Genomic DNA, 17,580 nt, shown 5'->3' on the forward strand with positions numbered 1-17,580 from the left:
GAGAAAAGGTTAATTTGTGCTCTGTATGCTCTGTTTTAATAAGCAGGAGAAATAGGAAATGGATTTTAGAAAGGCACTGATAAAAACAGTTCAAATAAAAAGTTTTTGTGCAAAAGCTTGTTATGTGGAAAAAAATCACTGAATGTGGAAAATGTCACTCAGCATCGTGTTGGATGAAACATGTGACAGGTCCCATGTTTCTTTTCAGGAGAGAGGTGCTTCAGAGATCAGCACAGGTTTTCAGCTGAGATAAGCTCTCCTCTCTCAAAGCCAGCATCCTACTGCTCCCCTTTATGTCCCTAAGAGCTAATCACTCTGTGATTGCTAGCAAGTTTTGTGGCTGATTTTGTTCAAAGTGACATTAAGCTGGCTCTCACTTTAAGGCCATATACTACTCCATTGGCAATTACTTGAAAAATTCTGATAGAAAAAGAGATAACCATTGCTAGGCACAGAATTAATCAGTGTTAAATATATTCCTTACCTGTCGTTTATTATGACTTCACCACAGGATTGGCAATAAAACGTGCAACATTCTTGGGCTTGCAAGCTTTGATTAAACATTGAAATCAGTTCTAAAGGAAGTCAATGAAATAGCTAATCTTAGAGATTGAAACAAATATACTAATATACCTAAACAGTTCAATAGCCACGATAAATTACCATCCATAAACAGTTTATGATCCACCCAGAAGTACACATTTAATTAATACTATCTGATGACTCAAGCAGAAGCAAATATTGTGAAATGTTTTTGAAAACAACAGATTTTGCTAAGTGTTCCAGAGACAGGTACTGCCCTAGATTACGCATGTAGCATTTGTTAGTTCTCTCATTCTAAAAATACCAACATTAAGGATGAGTGAAAAAGAACTATTTCCTTCTCATCAAGCTAACTACACAGATCTCCAACATTCTCAGCTTTCCTCTGCTGTGTCTCACAATAGTGTTTCATCAGTGTGAACAAATAGAGCTCCTAAATTTGAGTTTAATTTTTTTTTTTTTTTTTTTTTTTTGAGATAGAGTCTTGCTCTGTCACCCAGGCTGGAGTGCAGTGGCGCGATCTTGGCTCACTGCAATCTCCACCTCCTGGGTTCAAGCAATTCTCTGCCTCAGCCTCCCGAGTAGCTGGGATTACAGGTGCCCGCCACCATTCCCGGCTAATTTTTGTGTTTTTAGTAAAGACAGGGTTTCACCATCTTCGCCAGTCTGGTCTTGCATTCCTGACCTCGTAATCCACTTGCCTCGGCCTCCCAAAGTGCTGGGATTACGGGCGTGAGCCACCGTGCCCAGCCAAATTTGAGTTTAATTTTATTTAAATAAGGTTTATGTCCAATCTAGCATATAACCATATGAACAAAGATCTCAAACTAATGTTTATTGGACACCTCCCTGGGAATGAAATGGCTCCAAAAAGAGTCCAGTTTTCCCAGATCAAAAATCAATTTCTAATGAAAGCTATGGTAAAATGTTGAAAGCTGTGGGGAAAAATGTATATTTCTCACACTATGGGAAAGAGCAGCATAAAGCTGCATGTTCCCTTAGTTTCCATTATTTCTTTTATGAAATAAGGAAACTTTCATTTAAAAGAATCAACTAAAATATGTCTGTAAAAATCTAATTAAAGAAATGAGGTCATATCCATCAGAATCAAGCAATGTGGATTTGGTTTGTGTTTTTCTGTATGTATTTTAAGATTTAAACTGATGCTAGAAGGTTTACGCCTTGGCAATTAAAAATCTTAACAGTTTTTAAGGGGTGGCCAGAAATCCCTATAGCACTAAGGTGAAATAAACAGTATTATTCTTTAACTTTGAGCAGATTAAAAGGAGACCCAGGAATCCAAAATATTTTTTCCAGACCCACAAACAAATTTTCAGTGAAACACTACCCTCTGCTGGCCATCCAGCATGATGCACTGGGTCGGGTTTAAAATTCAGTTTCTGATATAGAGGAATCCTGGGAGACTGTTGCTGCGGGGGATCAATCTAATGCGTGCGCTCTAATAGATCCTACTGTAGCTAGTTCCACATCGAGGGTCACAGTTTGACACTCAAAATAGCAGTATACCAGTATGATGTTTACTATAGTTGTCCTTAAAAGGGTGTTCTTAGCATTGAAAAGTCATCTTTTTAAAAACCCTGAAACACAAACTGAAGGCTAAAACTTTCAAGTCACTTCCTACAAAACAGTTTGATTCAAGTTCACACCAGTACATATCTATTCATATTTATTCATTCCACAAATATTTATACACCATCTATTATATGGAAAGCACTCAGGCAATTAAGTGCTGAGGAATCTGTTTTGCATACTCTTTCATGCATTATGGAACAGGCCTTTGATAGTTTTCCTTTTCAGATATTTGAGCAAAATATATTAAAAGTGTAAAGAAATAGGAGACCAATGAACACAAACAATATGCAAATCAGCACATAGCAGTCAATTTATTTTGTCCTATAGTTTAAACAATGTTTGCAGATTTAAATTTTTAAAAATAATTCGTTTTGATATTTGTATATTCAGTTACAGAATACAGAATATGGATGGGCAAAAACCCAATACTATGTCCCTGGTAGTCTCTATTCCTCCATCTCTAAAATCACAGTCCCAGAAAACACTCCACTGTGGCTTTCACGCTTGCCTTTCCCAAATCTCAGGATCCAACACAAAATTCCTGCTGTGGTTACTCTTGTAAAAGAGGTAACTGTTGTGAAGGAGAAGGTGATGACAACACAACATCCAGCCTCCCACAGCCTCTTCCCTGAAACAACACTTTCTCTGCCCATTATTAGGTGCACTCAGGGAGTCTACTTCCCAGCTCGGTGACCCTAACCTTCTCGCTATGGTTATTCCAACAGTCATTCCTAGTATTTATCCTACAACATTTAAGTGCCGTGACATCTCTTTTCCCTACCCCTTCTTCCTAAAACCAACCCTGCTAACCCAGGACTTGAGCAAAAATTGCTCTCCAGCAAAAGAGAAATGAAACCCTCTCTATCTTCTTTCCTCACAAAAGCCAAGAGTACAGACTCAGGGGCTCTCCTAAATGGCACCTAAATGGCTCTTCCAAACACTCCTCCTGACCCCATCTCCAGGATCCACACAGCTCAGATGAAAGGTTTATTACAGATGAGGCAGCAGTGAAGTGTCAGTGTGCAGCTGAAAGAATTACAATCTTTCTCTGATAATAAACATCACATAAGTCTTTTACAGCCTGTTTCCCCCTTTGACATAATTTTAATCCCCCAAAGCATATATTACATATATTGTAATAGATGTAATGAACCAATAATTTTATTTAATAAATAACCCTGAGGTCTTAGAAAAAGCAAATTTTCTACTGCCTTACCGAATCATTATACCAGTCACAGAATGTTGTAAATATAACAGGCATAGTAAAAGTTAAAATCAAATTAAGTATCAAACTCAACTGCAGGACCTTTTGTGTACTGTTTTCTCTATTTGGAACTGTCCCCACATGGATAGGATTTCCTTATTCAGGACTCAGGTCAAACATCACCTCCTCAGAGTGGCCTTCACTGATCATCCTTCAGCCAACCCTAGTCACTCCCTATCCAATTATTCTGTTTTATATTATCATAACACTTTTCTTAATATTTAAATTGTTTGCTCATTATCTGCTCCCACCAATTAGAATGTAAGCTCCATGAGAGTAGACACCTCCCCTACCTTGTTCACTTCTGTATCCCCAGCACCTAGATTGATGCCTAGCACATAGCACAAACCAAAATATTTGCTGAATGAATAAATTTCCATGTAATGCTTTAAAATCAATCAGGTCTTATACAACTGCCATCTGATTTAATCTTCCCATCCGTGAGCCAGAAAATTTTACAATTAAAGAAACAAGGCAGTGGGTAAATGGGAAATCTCTATACTTTCTGCTCAATTTTGCTGTAGGTAGAAAAGAAAGAAGGAAGGAAAGGAGGGAGGAAGCCTCAGAAAGGTTAAGTAACATGTTCAATTACATACAGCCAATAACTGGCAGGGCTGACAAAGACCCTAGAGCTTCTCAACCCCTTCACCTGGGAAAAGTTCAACTTATCAAAGGAAAAATCACCTTTGGTTTATAACAAAAAGGTAAATACAGAAGCAGAAGTGCTAATATTACTCACTTGTGCCTAATTCTGCGTGTGCCTGCAGCCGCAGGTGCAGTCCATCTCCAGCAACAAACTGTAGCCCACGGCAAGAGGAAGGTACAAGCCTGACCTCTGCTGGAAGCTGGATTTCTGTGCAGCCTTCAGGGGTTTTCATCTGGAGTGAAGATGGCATTATGGAAATATTCATGGGCATACCTCCTTCTTTCGGTTCTCTGGTAATTAAAAACAAAACCCAAACAGATTATTTCTCACAATGAAAACCACATGATGAAAGAAACAAAAAAGGCCAAGGATCTCTTTCTTCCTCTTCAATAGGGGCCCTAAAGTCACTGCCCCAGAAAAACAGCAGCAAGCAGATCATAAAGGAAAGCAACCTACACTAGATTTAGATCTGGTCAGAGTGCCCTTCACCGTCACCATAATATGCAAGTCCTGGGACAGATTTTTGGTTCTTCCTTCTGAGAAGAGCACTAAAATAATGTTTTATAGTAAATCAGAGCAAAGTACTGTTATTTCACACACAAGATTTTAATAAAGAGACCAAGATTCAGTGAAACAATGATACAAGAGAAAAACTTGTCAATTTTAAGAATAAAAAGAATTAATGAAGAAAACGATACAGTGATGTATGAATATCAGGTGTGAAACGACTTACGAATCCAATTCACAGCAAACACAAATTACTCAGTATAGGCAATAAAGAGTAAAACACAGTCCCTGTCAAAAGCCCCCAGGTATCAAAAGTATAGAGGGGATAAAGGCATCTATGGAAATGACCCTCCTCTGAAACTGCAATACACTTAGCATTGCAACAGAGGTACAAAGTACCATGGCTCCTTCTTAAGTGCAGACAGCAGGTCATCCACATGGTGTCAACTAAGTGCAGACAGCAAGCCATTTGCTTGAGTGTCATCTGAGTACAGAGGGCAGATCATGTGTTCAGGTGTGAATCTTGGTTAGGCCTCAGAAATCCGCCTTAGAAAATCTTACAGCTACTTTCTGGCTAGTTCCTTTTCAAAGCATATGGATCTGCACTTAGTTAGCAATACAGAATATTAAGCACCTGAGTTTTTTGCAGGCATGACAGCTTCAAACCTGAGTCATAAGTTCAATTTCAAGAAATGGTGTTTAAGAAATAATGATCCTCTAAAACAAGGGTCAGCAACTTTTTTTCTGTGAAAGACCAGATAGTAAATATTTTAGGCTTTATGAGCCATGTATGGTCTCAAAGTAGAATATATATTCTACTTTTTATTTTTTAAAAAACAACCCTTAAAAAATGTAAAATCAGCAGGTCAAGGTGGCTCACTCCTCTAATCATAGCACTTTGGGAGGCCGAGGTGGGAGGATGGTTTGAGCCAAGAAGTTTGAGACCAGCCTGGGCAACAAAGCAAGGCTCTGGCTCTACAAAAAAAAAATAAAAAATTAGCTGGGTATAGTGGCACGCACCTGTAGTCCTAGCCACTCAGGAGGCTGAGATGGGGAGGATCACTTGAGCCCAGGAGGCTGCAGTGAGCCATGATCACGCCACCGCATGCCAGCCTGGGCGACAGATCAAGAACCTGTCTAAAAGAAAAAAAGATACAGAAGAAAAATCCAACTCTTAGCTCACAGGCTGTACCAAAACAGGCTGCAGATAAGATTTGGCCAAAGGGCCATAGTTCTCTGACCACCGCTCTAAAGATAACACAATATCCATTTGCTACCTCAATGACTTTCAAACTAGACTGTGTAGAGTTGACATTTCCAAGTGCCGCAAGGGATACCACTGGGTTCCTAAGTCCCCATTGCCACCCCATCTCTGGTTTATCACATTTCTTCCCAGTCCCAAAAACTTTAGCCATTTTATAGGGCCAAGCAAGAGAAGCATCAGTGCAAGGGTGGTGACACAGTGGCCCAGCATGGATTTGAGAAACTAAGCAGGCTGTGGAGGGCATCCATAGGGCCAAGCAAGGGAGGCATCAATGCAAGGGTGGTAACACAGTGGCCCAGCATGGATATGAGAAACCAAGCAGGCTGTGGAGGGCATCCACTGGGGGGACCACTCAGCAGGGGTGTCAGATCCCAAGACAGGTGAGGAGGAAACCTGAACAGGAGGTGAGGCCAGCTCAGGATGGGGTTTCAGAGCCTGTCTTAGCTCAGCTGCTATAACAAAATACCATAGATGGGTGGCTTAAACAACAGACATGGCAGAGTAAGGAAGTTCAGTGCCTCTTCCTCTTCATATAAGGACACTAATCTCATCGGGGGGCCCCACCCTCAAGACCTCATCTAAATCTAACTACCTCCCAAAGCCCCATCTCCTAACACCATCACTTTGGGGGTTAGGGCTTCAACCTGTACATTTTGAGGGGACACAAACATTCAGTCCATAACAGGGTCCAAGCAGGTGACGAGAGTGTCAACAATGAGCAGAGGGAGGTGGCAAAGGATGCCAGCAGACTATTAATTACATAGAGGGAGACTGACAAAATAAATAAATGCCACTAGGACAATGAGGACCATGATTCTCACTGTGGGAGAATGGAATTACAAAAAGAGAAAGGGAGGAAACTAGAATAGACCCTATGGTGGTGGGTGAGAATTAGAAATACCTGTGTGAAGTCATGGTTTTCAATGTTTACAAATAGATACAGTAATATAGATAGTTGTAAATGCATGTATGTACATAGGTATTTAGGCACAACCATACATAGACATCATATATAAGTCATACACACATACCCTAGTTCTGGGAGACGCGACATCCAACAGTGATGAGTACACTTAGTGCCCAGATCTTGGTTTGTAAAGGCCATTTTCTACTTTAAAAAATGAAATGAACAAACCAAAAACAAAGTTCCTTAGTAAAATGACCACATCCAGGGCTGTAACAGGGAAAGAATGAAATAAGCCTGGAACATGTTGCTGGAACATGAAGAAATCAAAGAATGACAGGGACCTACCAAAAAAGATGCAGAAACCATCCAGAAAGGACTTCCTTGGCCACATCTGGTATATGAGCAAAAAAGTAGCCCATTGAATAAAATAAAAAATAAAACCCACTGAGTAACCCACAGTAAGAATCATGTATCCTTACTGACATACACAAATGAATAAAATGAAACTCTGATGAGGAACAGGGTATTTACATAATCTCAGAATACCTCTCCAATTACTGATTACGAAGAGAAAAAGAGTAACTTTAAGGTAGAGAAGCATGGCAGACACTATCTTACTTAAGTGCTCAAAGTTAACATAACCAATTTGATGGAACAAAGCAAAATCATATGCCACCTGACAGAAAGCGTCACTTCTGTTATATTCCTGCCAAAGATGCAAAATCTGAATCTTGTCTTGAAGAAACATAAGACAAATCCAAATGGAAGGATATTCTACAAAATGATTGTACTATCATCTTGCAAAGTGTCAGGACCATGAAAGTCAATGGAAAATGAGGAACTCTTCTAGATTGAAACAGACAGAGGAAGCATGACAGTGAAATGCAATGCCTTATTCTGAACTGCATTCTTCTGTTATCAGGGATATTATGTAGACAACTGGCAAAACATGAATGATGTAATATGGTAGCAACACATTTCCCAATTGTGAGGGTTGGATGATGGTTCTTTAGGAGAATTCCTACTTTAAGACTAAGTTTGATTGACATAGTTCATACAATAATTTCATACTTGAGGCTTTCTTCACCATTGACTTGTATTCTGTCAGGTATCACAGCTGCTTAAAATTATCCAATGACTTCATCTCTCACTCTAACTACAAGCTAAAGTCCTTTCGATGGTCCATAAGGCACAGTGGTATAGCAGGCCCTGCTGCTACAAGCTTTGGAGAACCTGTTGTTAAAATTCTAGGAGTTCTGCAAAGCAGGTCAACTCACCTTACCCAGTTGGTAGGCTGAAGGTCATATGTGGTGAAAGTATTCACACCAAAGAAATCAACAAATGCTTCAAATGAAGACCTTAGTTTGTCTTTTTGTTTATTTTCATGGAGAGTAGGTTATTAAACATGTACCAGCACACTGCCATAAGATCTTTTACTATGTGTTCCCCCAACTCACCCGCATCTCTCTGAACTAGGCACCCTTTCATACTCACTTTCTCTCAAAGGGAAATTGTCTCCCACCAGGTATGGCAGTTCTACACCTCACCACTTACAGCTTAATACTCAATTGTTAGTTTCTCATTTGAAATAAAAGATTGTAACTTTTTTCTCCCCATTCCTTTTTTGTTTAATTTTTTCTCCACTTCTATCAAATATATATTTATTTTGTATATTCTCTGCCACCTCTTCTCTACTGCCACCATTAGACCCTAAGCTCAACAAAGGCAGGTGTTTTTGTCTTTACTGTTGTTACTGTTCATGGCTGTATTCTCAGCACTTAGAATTTGAATTTTTGGCACTAGAGTAAGAACACAATAAACATCTGTGGATTGAATAAATGAATGGCCAAAGTTTATCCCAAAATGCTAAGATATCTTAATATAAATAGATCTTTACATCTGTGAATGTAAACTGAGGAAGCCAGACTCTTTTTAACAATCCACTATGGCAGGAATTAATCCATTCCTGAGAGAGAACTCACCCACCCATCTCCATGGGAGGGCATTAATCTATTCAAGAAGAATCTGCCCTCAGGAATCACGCACCTCCCACTAGGCCCTATGTCTCAACACTGCCACATTGGGGATCAATGTGACAAAACATAGGGACAAAACACATGCAAATCATAGCAATTAGGAACAAGAACACCAATATTTAAATTATAAAATATACTAAACATTTTAATTGAAACACACAGATCATCAGAACGGATTTAAAATCACCCAACTATATATTTTTTAAAATAGCATAGTTTTATGCTATTTTTAGGGAAATACAGTATTTTTACAGTTTTTTGCTTTATACAGAAAGACATAAGAAAGGTTAAAAAGGTAGAAAAGACACACTATGCAAACACTATAGTCAACTGATTTCTCATGAAGATACTGAGTTATTTTAATGGGAGAAATGATGGCCTTTTCAACTGATGGTGATAGAATAACTGAATATCCTTATACCAAAAAAAAGAACTTTGATCATACTTCACTGCAAAATGAATTCAACATGATCACAGATCAAAATGTAAAAACTACAACGATATAACTCCTAGAAAATAAACCTGCCAAAACATCTTCACAGCCTCAAGGTAGGCAAAGATTTAAGACACCAAAAAAACTAACCCTTAAGGAATAAAACACGATAGAGTGGACTTCATTAAAATTAAAATTTCTGTTCATCAAAGGACACTATCAAAAAAACGAGGCAGGGCATGGTGGCTCATACCTGTAATCCCAGCACTTTGGGAGTCCAAAGTGGGTGGATTGCTTAGAATCCAGGAGTTCAAGACCAGCCTGGGCAATATGGTGAAACCCTATCTCTACAAAAAAATACAAAAATTAGCTGGGCATGGTGACATGCACTTGTATCCCAGCTACTCCAGAGGCTGAGGTGGGAGGATTGCTTGAGCCCAGGAGGTTGAGGCTGCAGTGAGCCATGATCATACCACTGCACTGTAGCCTGGGAAGTAGAGCGAGACGCTGTCAAAAAAAAAAAAAAGAAAATGAAAAGATAAGTCACACACAAGAATAGTCATATATTCACGAGGCATTTATATGAGAAAGCTCTTGTTTTGAGACTGTATAAACAGCTCTCAATTAAAAAAGACAAATAATCTGATTATGGGTAAAAAAAAATTAGAAGATACTTTTAAAAAGAACATACATGAATTGCTAAAAAGCAAGTGAAAAGGCACTCAACATTATTAGTCATCAATAAAATGAAAATTAAAACCACAAGATACTATTTTACACACACTAGAATGGTTCAAACTAAAAGGACTGACAATACTAAATGTAAGTGAAAATGTGAAGCAGTTGAAACTCATTTTTTTTCTGGTTGAACGTGTAAACTGGTACAATCACTTTGGAGGACTGTTTGGTAATTTCTCACAAGTAACACGCACATCTATCCTATGATCCAGAAATTTCACTCTTAGGTACTTACCTAAAAAGAAATGAAAATGCATGTCCAAAAAAAGATTTATACAACAGTGTTATGACAGCTGTATTCATAATACGCAAACTACAGAAACAAGAAAAACATCCAGCAATAGGAGAACAGATAAATGAATTGTGGTGTATTCATACAATGGAAAACTTAGCAAGAAAAAGGAATGGACTACTGATATATGCAGCCACATAGATGGAACATGAATCTCAAAAATGTTATGGAAGGAATGCAGCCAGAAACAAAAAAGTATATATTGTATGAATCCATTTATAAGTAGTTCAAGAAATGGCAAAACTAAGTAAAGCAAAGTTAGGTTTCTTTTTTTTCTTTTTTCTTTTTCTTTTTTATTTTTTGAGACGGAGTCTCTTTCTGTCGCCAGGCTGAAGTGCAGTGGCGCGATCTCAGCTCACTGCAACCTCCGCCTCCCGGGTTCACTCCATTCTCCTGCCTCAGCCTCCTGAGTAGCTGAGACTGACTAAAGGCGCGCGCCACCACACCCAGCTAATTTTTGTATTTTTAGTAGAGACAGGGTTTCACCATGTTGGCCAGGATGGTCTCGATCTCTTGACCTCGTGATCCGCCCGCCTCGGCCTCCCAATGTGCTGGGATAACAGGCATGAGCCACCCGGGTACCTTGCCTAAACAAAGGAGAGTAGTCCAAGGGAACTATGAAAGGCCCCTGCATGAGAGGAAGGGAGGGTTTGTTGTGTGTGTGTGGTTTTTGTTTTATTTTGGTAGGGTTTGGGTTCCTAATTACTCTACAAGGTGCACCAGAATTGGAGATGTTTGTCCAAATTCATAATTTTTGAAAGAAAGAAATACATTCAGCGTACTACTATTCCCATTTCAAGATTGAAGAAATTCAGATTAAATTACTCGAATTTTGTGAGGAAGCAAGCATTTGAACTCAGTTCTCATGCCATATTCCAAATTGCCACACCAGATATCTGGCAGATTTAGGGAAGAGGAAAAAACTAAGCATCGATCTACCTGTGGCACTGTGTAATACCATTCTCAGGATTTTAACATCTAACTTACTCTCTCTGAGACAGCGATCACAAAGGAATAGACAAGGGGACCACAAATCATTAAAACTGCTGTCAAACAAAATAGAGAACATTTTCCCTAAAAGTTATTTGTTTGTGTAGCGAATAACAAGTTTGACGTTCTCACTGGAACGCAGAATATGAATAAATGAACGAGTTCCAGTAAGAAGTCTGCAACCTTTCTTAGTGGTTCACTAAACTCACGTTTTTTGAATGATTGTGTGGTTTCTCTGCAAAGAGCAGTTTTGGAGGAAAAGACCCGAGGTTATTTACAAAACAAGAAGCTCACACATAGGAACTGATCCAGTAAGGAGGATCCCGAAGAGAGACAAATCATTTTTGCATTGTTTTGTTGGAAACGCCGGGCACTGCCAACAGTGTTTTACATCACTGTTCCTCAAATTTTAATGTGATTTGATTCCTGGAAATCTTGTTAAAATATAAGTTCTGATTCCATAAGTCTGGTGTGGAGATGAGACCTGAATTTCTAAAAAGCTCCCCAAAGATACCCACACTGTCAGTAGGGGTGGGAGTGGCGGAGGCGACTACAGGGGAAAGCTTCACTTTGAGTGATCGAGAGGCTCTACGCAACTGGAAAGAAGAAACTCAAAATCCCTCGTACAGAGAGAAACTCACCAGCCCCCGACCCCCGGGCAGCAGTAAAGCGAGCCTAGAATCCCACTGCGCCTAGAATCCCACTTCTTACCCCAGGATCAGCAGCGCGCTCTGCAGCTGTCCCCGCACCTCCAGAAACACGCGCGTCTCCGCCGTAGTAGCCGCCATGGCGGGCGTCCAGTCCCGTACCGGATCAAGCTGGAGGTTCCGAGGGGCCCGGGTCAACAGGACCAGAAGAGGCTCACAATGTGCGGACCAATCAGCAGCAGCCCCGCGGCGGCGCAGGCGCCTGTGCCAGATCGCAGGGCTGGTGCCGCCTACTAGCTCACAGCGCCACCTGCCGGCCGGAGAGTGCATCACCCAGAAGGCGCGTGACCCCGGAAGCCGGGGCGGGGCGCGCATCTTCAAAACCAGGCTTTGGCCCAGAGTGCTGAGAAAGGTGGGCGGCGAGAGGCTAGCTATCGCCCCACTCTGCTTCTTATGAGCGTGACTTGGCGCGTTAGCATCCCTGGAAATGACCATAAAAATCAGACCCAGAGTTCACACCTTTGGCTAGCTCGAAGGGAGGGAGATGATGGAGGCAGGTGTTATAGGTGGGCTTTGTCCCCAGGAGATCCAAGAACAGAATTCCCGGCCCCCAAACCCACTTTATCTTGGTCTCTTTATGAACAAGGGTCGTTTGTTAGCCTCTGTCTAAAGCAACAAAATTTTCAAGAATTGACTTGCCATTGCTTCTCAACTTAGGGTCGCTCCAAAATTGAAACAGGTGCAAAAATATGAGGAAGTTCTTTGTTACCTAATGCAGAAAAGTGTGGCTGAAGTCTATCAGGACTAACCATTTTTTAGGGAGTAAAAAAGGAAGATGAGAATGATTACGTATGTACAGCTCCACTATTCACTTTCACAAAAGTAAAACCTAAGAGAAGTTGGAGAAGTTTACTACTAGAAGATAGTTTTAAAAAGTTTGACACAGTAAAGAACCTGGTATAATGTAAATACTATAATGAAGAACTATTAAAATATAAGACCAGGGTAGAATTACAATAGGGCTTCTTAAAAACAAGGAGCTGCTTTTATTTATTTATTTATTTTTTTCGGAGTCTCGCTCTGTCGCCAAGGCTGGAGTGCAGTGGCGCGATCTCGGCTCACTGCAACCTCCGCCTCCTGGGTTCAAGCGATTCTCCTGCTTCAGCCTCCCAAGTAGCTGGGATTACAGGCGCGCGCGCCACCCTGCCCGGCTAATTTTTCTATTTTTGGTAGATCTGCCCACCTTGGCCTCCCAAAGTGCTGGGATTACAGGTGTGAGCCACCATGCCCGGCCTAAACCATAAATAAATTGTAAATAAATAAATCCTGTCATATATTTTAAGATAATAGCTTAAGACAATTTTTCTAAAATCAGTATTTGGGGTGATTAAAGTTTATTATGTTGATGCACAAATTATTATATCTGTCACAATAATTAGAAGTCATAGATGGAAGCAACAATTCACTTAAAAAATAAAGTTTACTATTATTTGGTCTCAAATAATTCATCTATTTGAAGAATGATGATTTCAACTCTTCATATTTTCCACCTTTAATACCCGAGGCTATTGAATGCTTAAATATTGACATATTATATTGAAATATACAACTTTCTTAGCACAGCTTACTCTTTATAATTGTTTTGTTAGCTTAAAAGATTGTTATATATTTAGTTACATATTTGTAAAAACTTTCATTTTTTTACCCTATGGTGTTGGCAAAACGGTGCAATTTACCTTGGAGTAACTAGATATGATTGATAGAACTCTAGACTCAAAATAGTTCCAAATCTGACATCAACTATTTGTCTCCTAACTTCACAAGTCTCCTAACCTTTCTGGGACGCAGGTTACTCATATGAAATATTGAGAAACTATTCAAATAATATTTAAAAGCTGTTTTCAGTTCCTATTATCTCTTCAAATGAAAACATCTGCTAACCCCCTTTCTAGCCACTCCTGAAATTGGTAGCCATGGCCGCTTCCCGCAACAGTCCACTTGAGGGCGCTGTGGCAACAGCTAGCGCAAGGAGGCAGGAAGCCGACCGGGGGCTGGGATCGAAGGCCTCAGACGTCGACGCCGGCGTGGGCGCGAGCGCGGTGCACTCTGGGAGCTGTCACTAGGCCCTTCGGCTCCCGGTCTCGGTGTAGCTGCCGTGGTTGCCAGGAGAGCTGCGCCGGCGAGGAGCGGCCGAGCCAGCAGCAGGTAAAAGCGTCCCCGCCCCCAGTTCGGTCGCTAGGCAGGTCGCCGGTTCCGAGCATCCTTCTCGGCCCGGCTAGGTCCTGAGCCGCGGGGACGCCTTGCGAGTCTGACTGCTGTGGCGTCGGGGGTGTTGCCGCTCCGGCCCCGCCAGGAGCCGCGAAGCTGGTCGGCCGCCTTCTGGTTTCCGGGGAGTCAGGAGCTGCGCGGGGACTGGAGGGCCAGGGTTGGGGCCGGGGCCGGGGCCTGGGCCGGGCAGAGGCGCGAGGGCGGCCCCAGGTGAGGGAGGCCGGAGGCGGGGCCGGGGGCCGGGGGCAGGTCCCGAGCCTCCCCTGCTGGGGCGGAGCAGTGCGCAAGGCTGGGGCAGAGGTCGCACCTGTGCGATGGAGGCGCGCGGAGTACCCTCTTTGTTGGAGGAATCGAGGCGTTGTGCCTTCTCGGCTGGTGGGTTCTTTTACATTGAGGAGACACGTAGGCCCGCGATGGTTCATGTTCTCCAGGGTGCTTAGAAAGGAGTACCGAAGTTTATTAAGAGGAAGTCGGAAGAGTCAAACGGGAGTTGTTAACAATTATCACCTTTGATTCCCAAGCCTTTTAAAGTTGCAACATAACAATAGTCACTTGTTCGGCCTCCTCCATTCTTGTACCCTGAGGGGGCGGGGAATGGCACACAACTATTTTTCGTAAGCTAAGTAAATTGTGTTTGAACATTTTTACACTATCTTAGAGTTCTATGGCGTTTGAGAAATGTAAAGATTGGGAAAATGACTTCGACTCCATCTAAAGCAGTCAAAAAAATGATAATTACCAAAAATGTAGGAAACTGTTTGCCTGACAAATAGGCCCTGAACTGTAGAGAGAGAGAAATCTGTTTTGATGTTGTTGGCCATTGTCTATGCAGACATAAGTTCTCACATTTTAATTTTGTTTGTGGGTATTAATATGGTCTACAGTGAATAACATATGTCGGCATTATGTGCTAAGTAACTCACCACCTGATAGATAACACAGTGATTTAGGTGGGCCGACTGAAGTTATGAATAAATTAAAACCACGAGTATTCTAAATGCTTTATTTTAGTGATTACTTTCGGCCACAACTGATAACTAAATCATTCTCTATAATTGTTAAGCAGTAGCAGATCTCCACGTGGGCTTGATTATTAGGGACCTAGTGCTGAAAGAAAGAACTAGAAACACCTGATTTAATACACCAGAAAATGTGACACCATAACCCAGATCTTAAATGTAAGGTAAGTGTTGTCAGTTAAATGTTTGTATACATTCAAAGAAGTCCTATTTTGTAGTTAAAGTAATGGAGTGAGCTCTGGCCTGGGAATGAAGAGATTAGATTCAAGTCCTTTAATCTGCTACTAACCAGGTGTGACCTCCATTCTTCGGTTTTGTCATTGTTTAAGGAAATTTGAAATTCGACCAGGGTTTTCCAAACTGATGTTTCCCCCAGAACAGTGTTCTAAAGCCATTTAATAGGCTTACTTCCCCCAAAGCAGTGTTCGATGGCAAATAATTTGGGAGCACACTAGGTTAAACTATGTTTAACTTTTTTGCTTGTAAAGGCAGGACTCTTCAAAACCTTTACTGTTATGCTGATACATGTAAATCTCCAGAAGGTTATCCTAGCATTCCCAAATTTACCTGATCTGTTTTCTCATGGCCAATTGGTTAACAACTCTTAGAATATAATTACATAGAATATAAATTTAAAAACTGCTGTACTTAAGCTGAGTCCTCTTCAACTGTAAAAGTCCATGCATTGGGCTTATTTTTTGGCTGTCATTTTAAACTTTTTGGAGCATGAAGATCTAGTGGCAACTCACTTGTATAAAAAAAATTATATTTTTCTTAGTAAAATATTAATGATACACTTAAGTTCCCATGAGTCTTAATGCTTTAATTATTGGCAGAAGACTTATCTTATTCTTTCTAGTTTTTTGACTTTTTTTAAACCATAATTCATGTTTTGAATTTGATGGTGGAGTGTAGTTATTGATTTTATTCAAAATGGCATTTTAAAGTTCCAACAAATGAAGACTTGTTGATAATGGCATCACTTTTGCTATGATGATTTCTCTTTATAGTCATGAATTCCTAAAATGAAATTATGGTAGAAGCCACCCAAAATGTGCTTATTGTGTAATAACTACCTATTTTAAGAGCTTGTATTATGGAAAAGAGCTAAAGGCTAAAACACAAATTCTGAGACAGTGATTTCTAAATTGCTTTACAAACACGATGTGTGCTGGACACAATCTTAAACTGTTTTGCTAAAGTCTGTTAAGTGTCACTAGTACACCACCAGTGTGGATATTCTGTTCATTCTTTGTTAGTTTCTTAGGGTGAATGCTGTTAATGCACAATTTTGCTTGCGGATAGGAGAGGTGGGAATAGAACATGTAATTTTAATAGATAAACATTAATTCAGGTAAATTATCTCCCTGGAATAAAACTATTAAGTAGAAATGTAAAGCTAATATTTTTTGTGTAATAGCTAACAGTTTTTATTGAGAATTATATGAAAATATGATCCCCTTGTCTTTAACTGGCGGTTTCCCTTTCTCCTTTATTGTATTTACTTCCTCCTCTCCAAGCTATCCAAGCCTGAAATCTCAATGACCTTTCATTGCATTGGTCAATGATATAGTATCAAATTTATTAAGGAAAAATTTATATACACTGATGTACTTTCATTTAAGTGTACATTTCAGTAAGTTTTAGTAGATATATATGCACCCGTGTAACTACCACCATAATCAAGATTTGGAAGATGCCACCACTCAGGCACATATTGTTATACTTTTACTCTCTGAGAATGTTCTCCTGTTACTGAGTGTCTAAATTATACCTTTAAGACCTAGCTCAAATGCCACCCTGTGAACCTTTTTTTGATTACCCTATTTTGAATTAATTTCCTCTTCTTCTGACTTTCCTATTCACATTTTTTTTAAATCATTCTTCTCCGTTCTTTGTGGTGGCTAACCCAGTGGCGAACGTATAGCAGGCACTTATTTGTTAACCAAATGGATTAATGTAATATTTCCTAAACTTCAGTCGTTGTGATATCATTTTCAAAATTTTGGCCATATCTTCCTGTTTGGCGTACTTCCTGTTTACTTATTATTTCTTTATATCAATGTGATTATTAAAGTAATATTTTAAAGGAAACTTGGAATAACTATGAGTAAAAAGCAGGTGGCACTTGCCATAAACAGAAGGTGGACGTATACGTAAAAATAATGAAAATCAAAGTGCTCTTAATTTCTAGCTAGAAACGATTGCCTGCAGGAGGCTCTAAGCCTAAAACTTGCCCTTTGTTTAAAAGTGAGATTGGCAAGAATTTCAGTGGTGTTAACATCTTGGCACCAAACTGAGAATTTCTTCCTGATGCAGTCAGAGGAACTGAAAGAGAATGAAGAGGAAATAACCTCCTTTTTCTTTGAAATGGAGTCTCACTCTGTCACTCAGGCTGGAGTGTAGTGGAGTGATCTCAGCTCACTGCAACCT

The 17,580-nt window shown here is 40.2% G+C and overlaps 2 protein-coding genes across 21 annotated transcripts in view; one reads left to right on the forward strand and one right to left on the reverse strand.

Annotated features, from left to right (window-relative positions):
* The window catches only part of UBE3D (ubiquitin protein ligase E3D), a 185,922-nt gene extending 173,781 nt beyond the window's left edge, over nucleotides 1–12,141 (reverse strand). For 3 of the 7 annotated variants that reach the window (XM_054492809.2, XM_054492810.2, XM_054492817.2), the window contains exons 1-3: nucleotides 11,925–12,141; nucleotides 4,140–4,336; nucleotides 485–575 (exon numbers count right to left, since the gene is read on the reverse strand). In XM_054492809.2, coding sequence (XP_054348784.1) covers nucleotides 485–575; nucleotides 4,140–4,336; nucleotides 11,925–12,001 — 365 coding nt within the window. In that variant the 5' untranslated portion in view covers nucleotides 12,002–12,141. The remainder of the gene's footprint in view (nucleotides 1–484; nucleotides 576–4,139; nucleotides 4,337–11,924) is intronic. The other 4 variants (XM_054492813.2, XM_054492814.2, XM_054492816.2 and 1 more) reach the window with 2 other exon arrangements.
* Nucleotides 12,142–13,939: 1,798 nt separating this feature from the next.
* Nucleotides 13,940–17,580, forward strand: part of DOP1A (DOP1 leucine zipper like protein A) — a 101,778-nt gene continuing 98,137 nt past the window's right edge. For 10 of the 14 annotated variants that reach the window (XM_054492824.2, XM_054492828.2, XM_063666362.1 and 7 more), the window contains exon 1: nucleotides 13,940–14,065. The gene's annotated coding sequence lies outside the window, so the exon portion shown is untranslated. The remainder of the gene's footprint in view (nucleotides 14,066–17,580) is intronic. The other 4 variants (XM_063666358.1, XM_054492829.2, XM_054492831.2 and 1 more) reach the window with 3 other exon arrangements.

The sequence above is a fragment of the Pongo pygmaeus genome, chromosome 5 (genome assembly GCF_028885625.2).
Source record: "Pongo pygmaeus isolate AG05252 chromosome 5, NHGRI_mPonPyg2-v2.0_pri, whole genome shotgun sequence".
Lineage (NCBI taxonomy): Eukaryota > Metazoa > Chordata > Mammalia > Primates > Hominidae > Pongo > Pongo pygmaeus.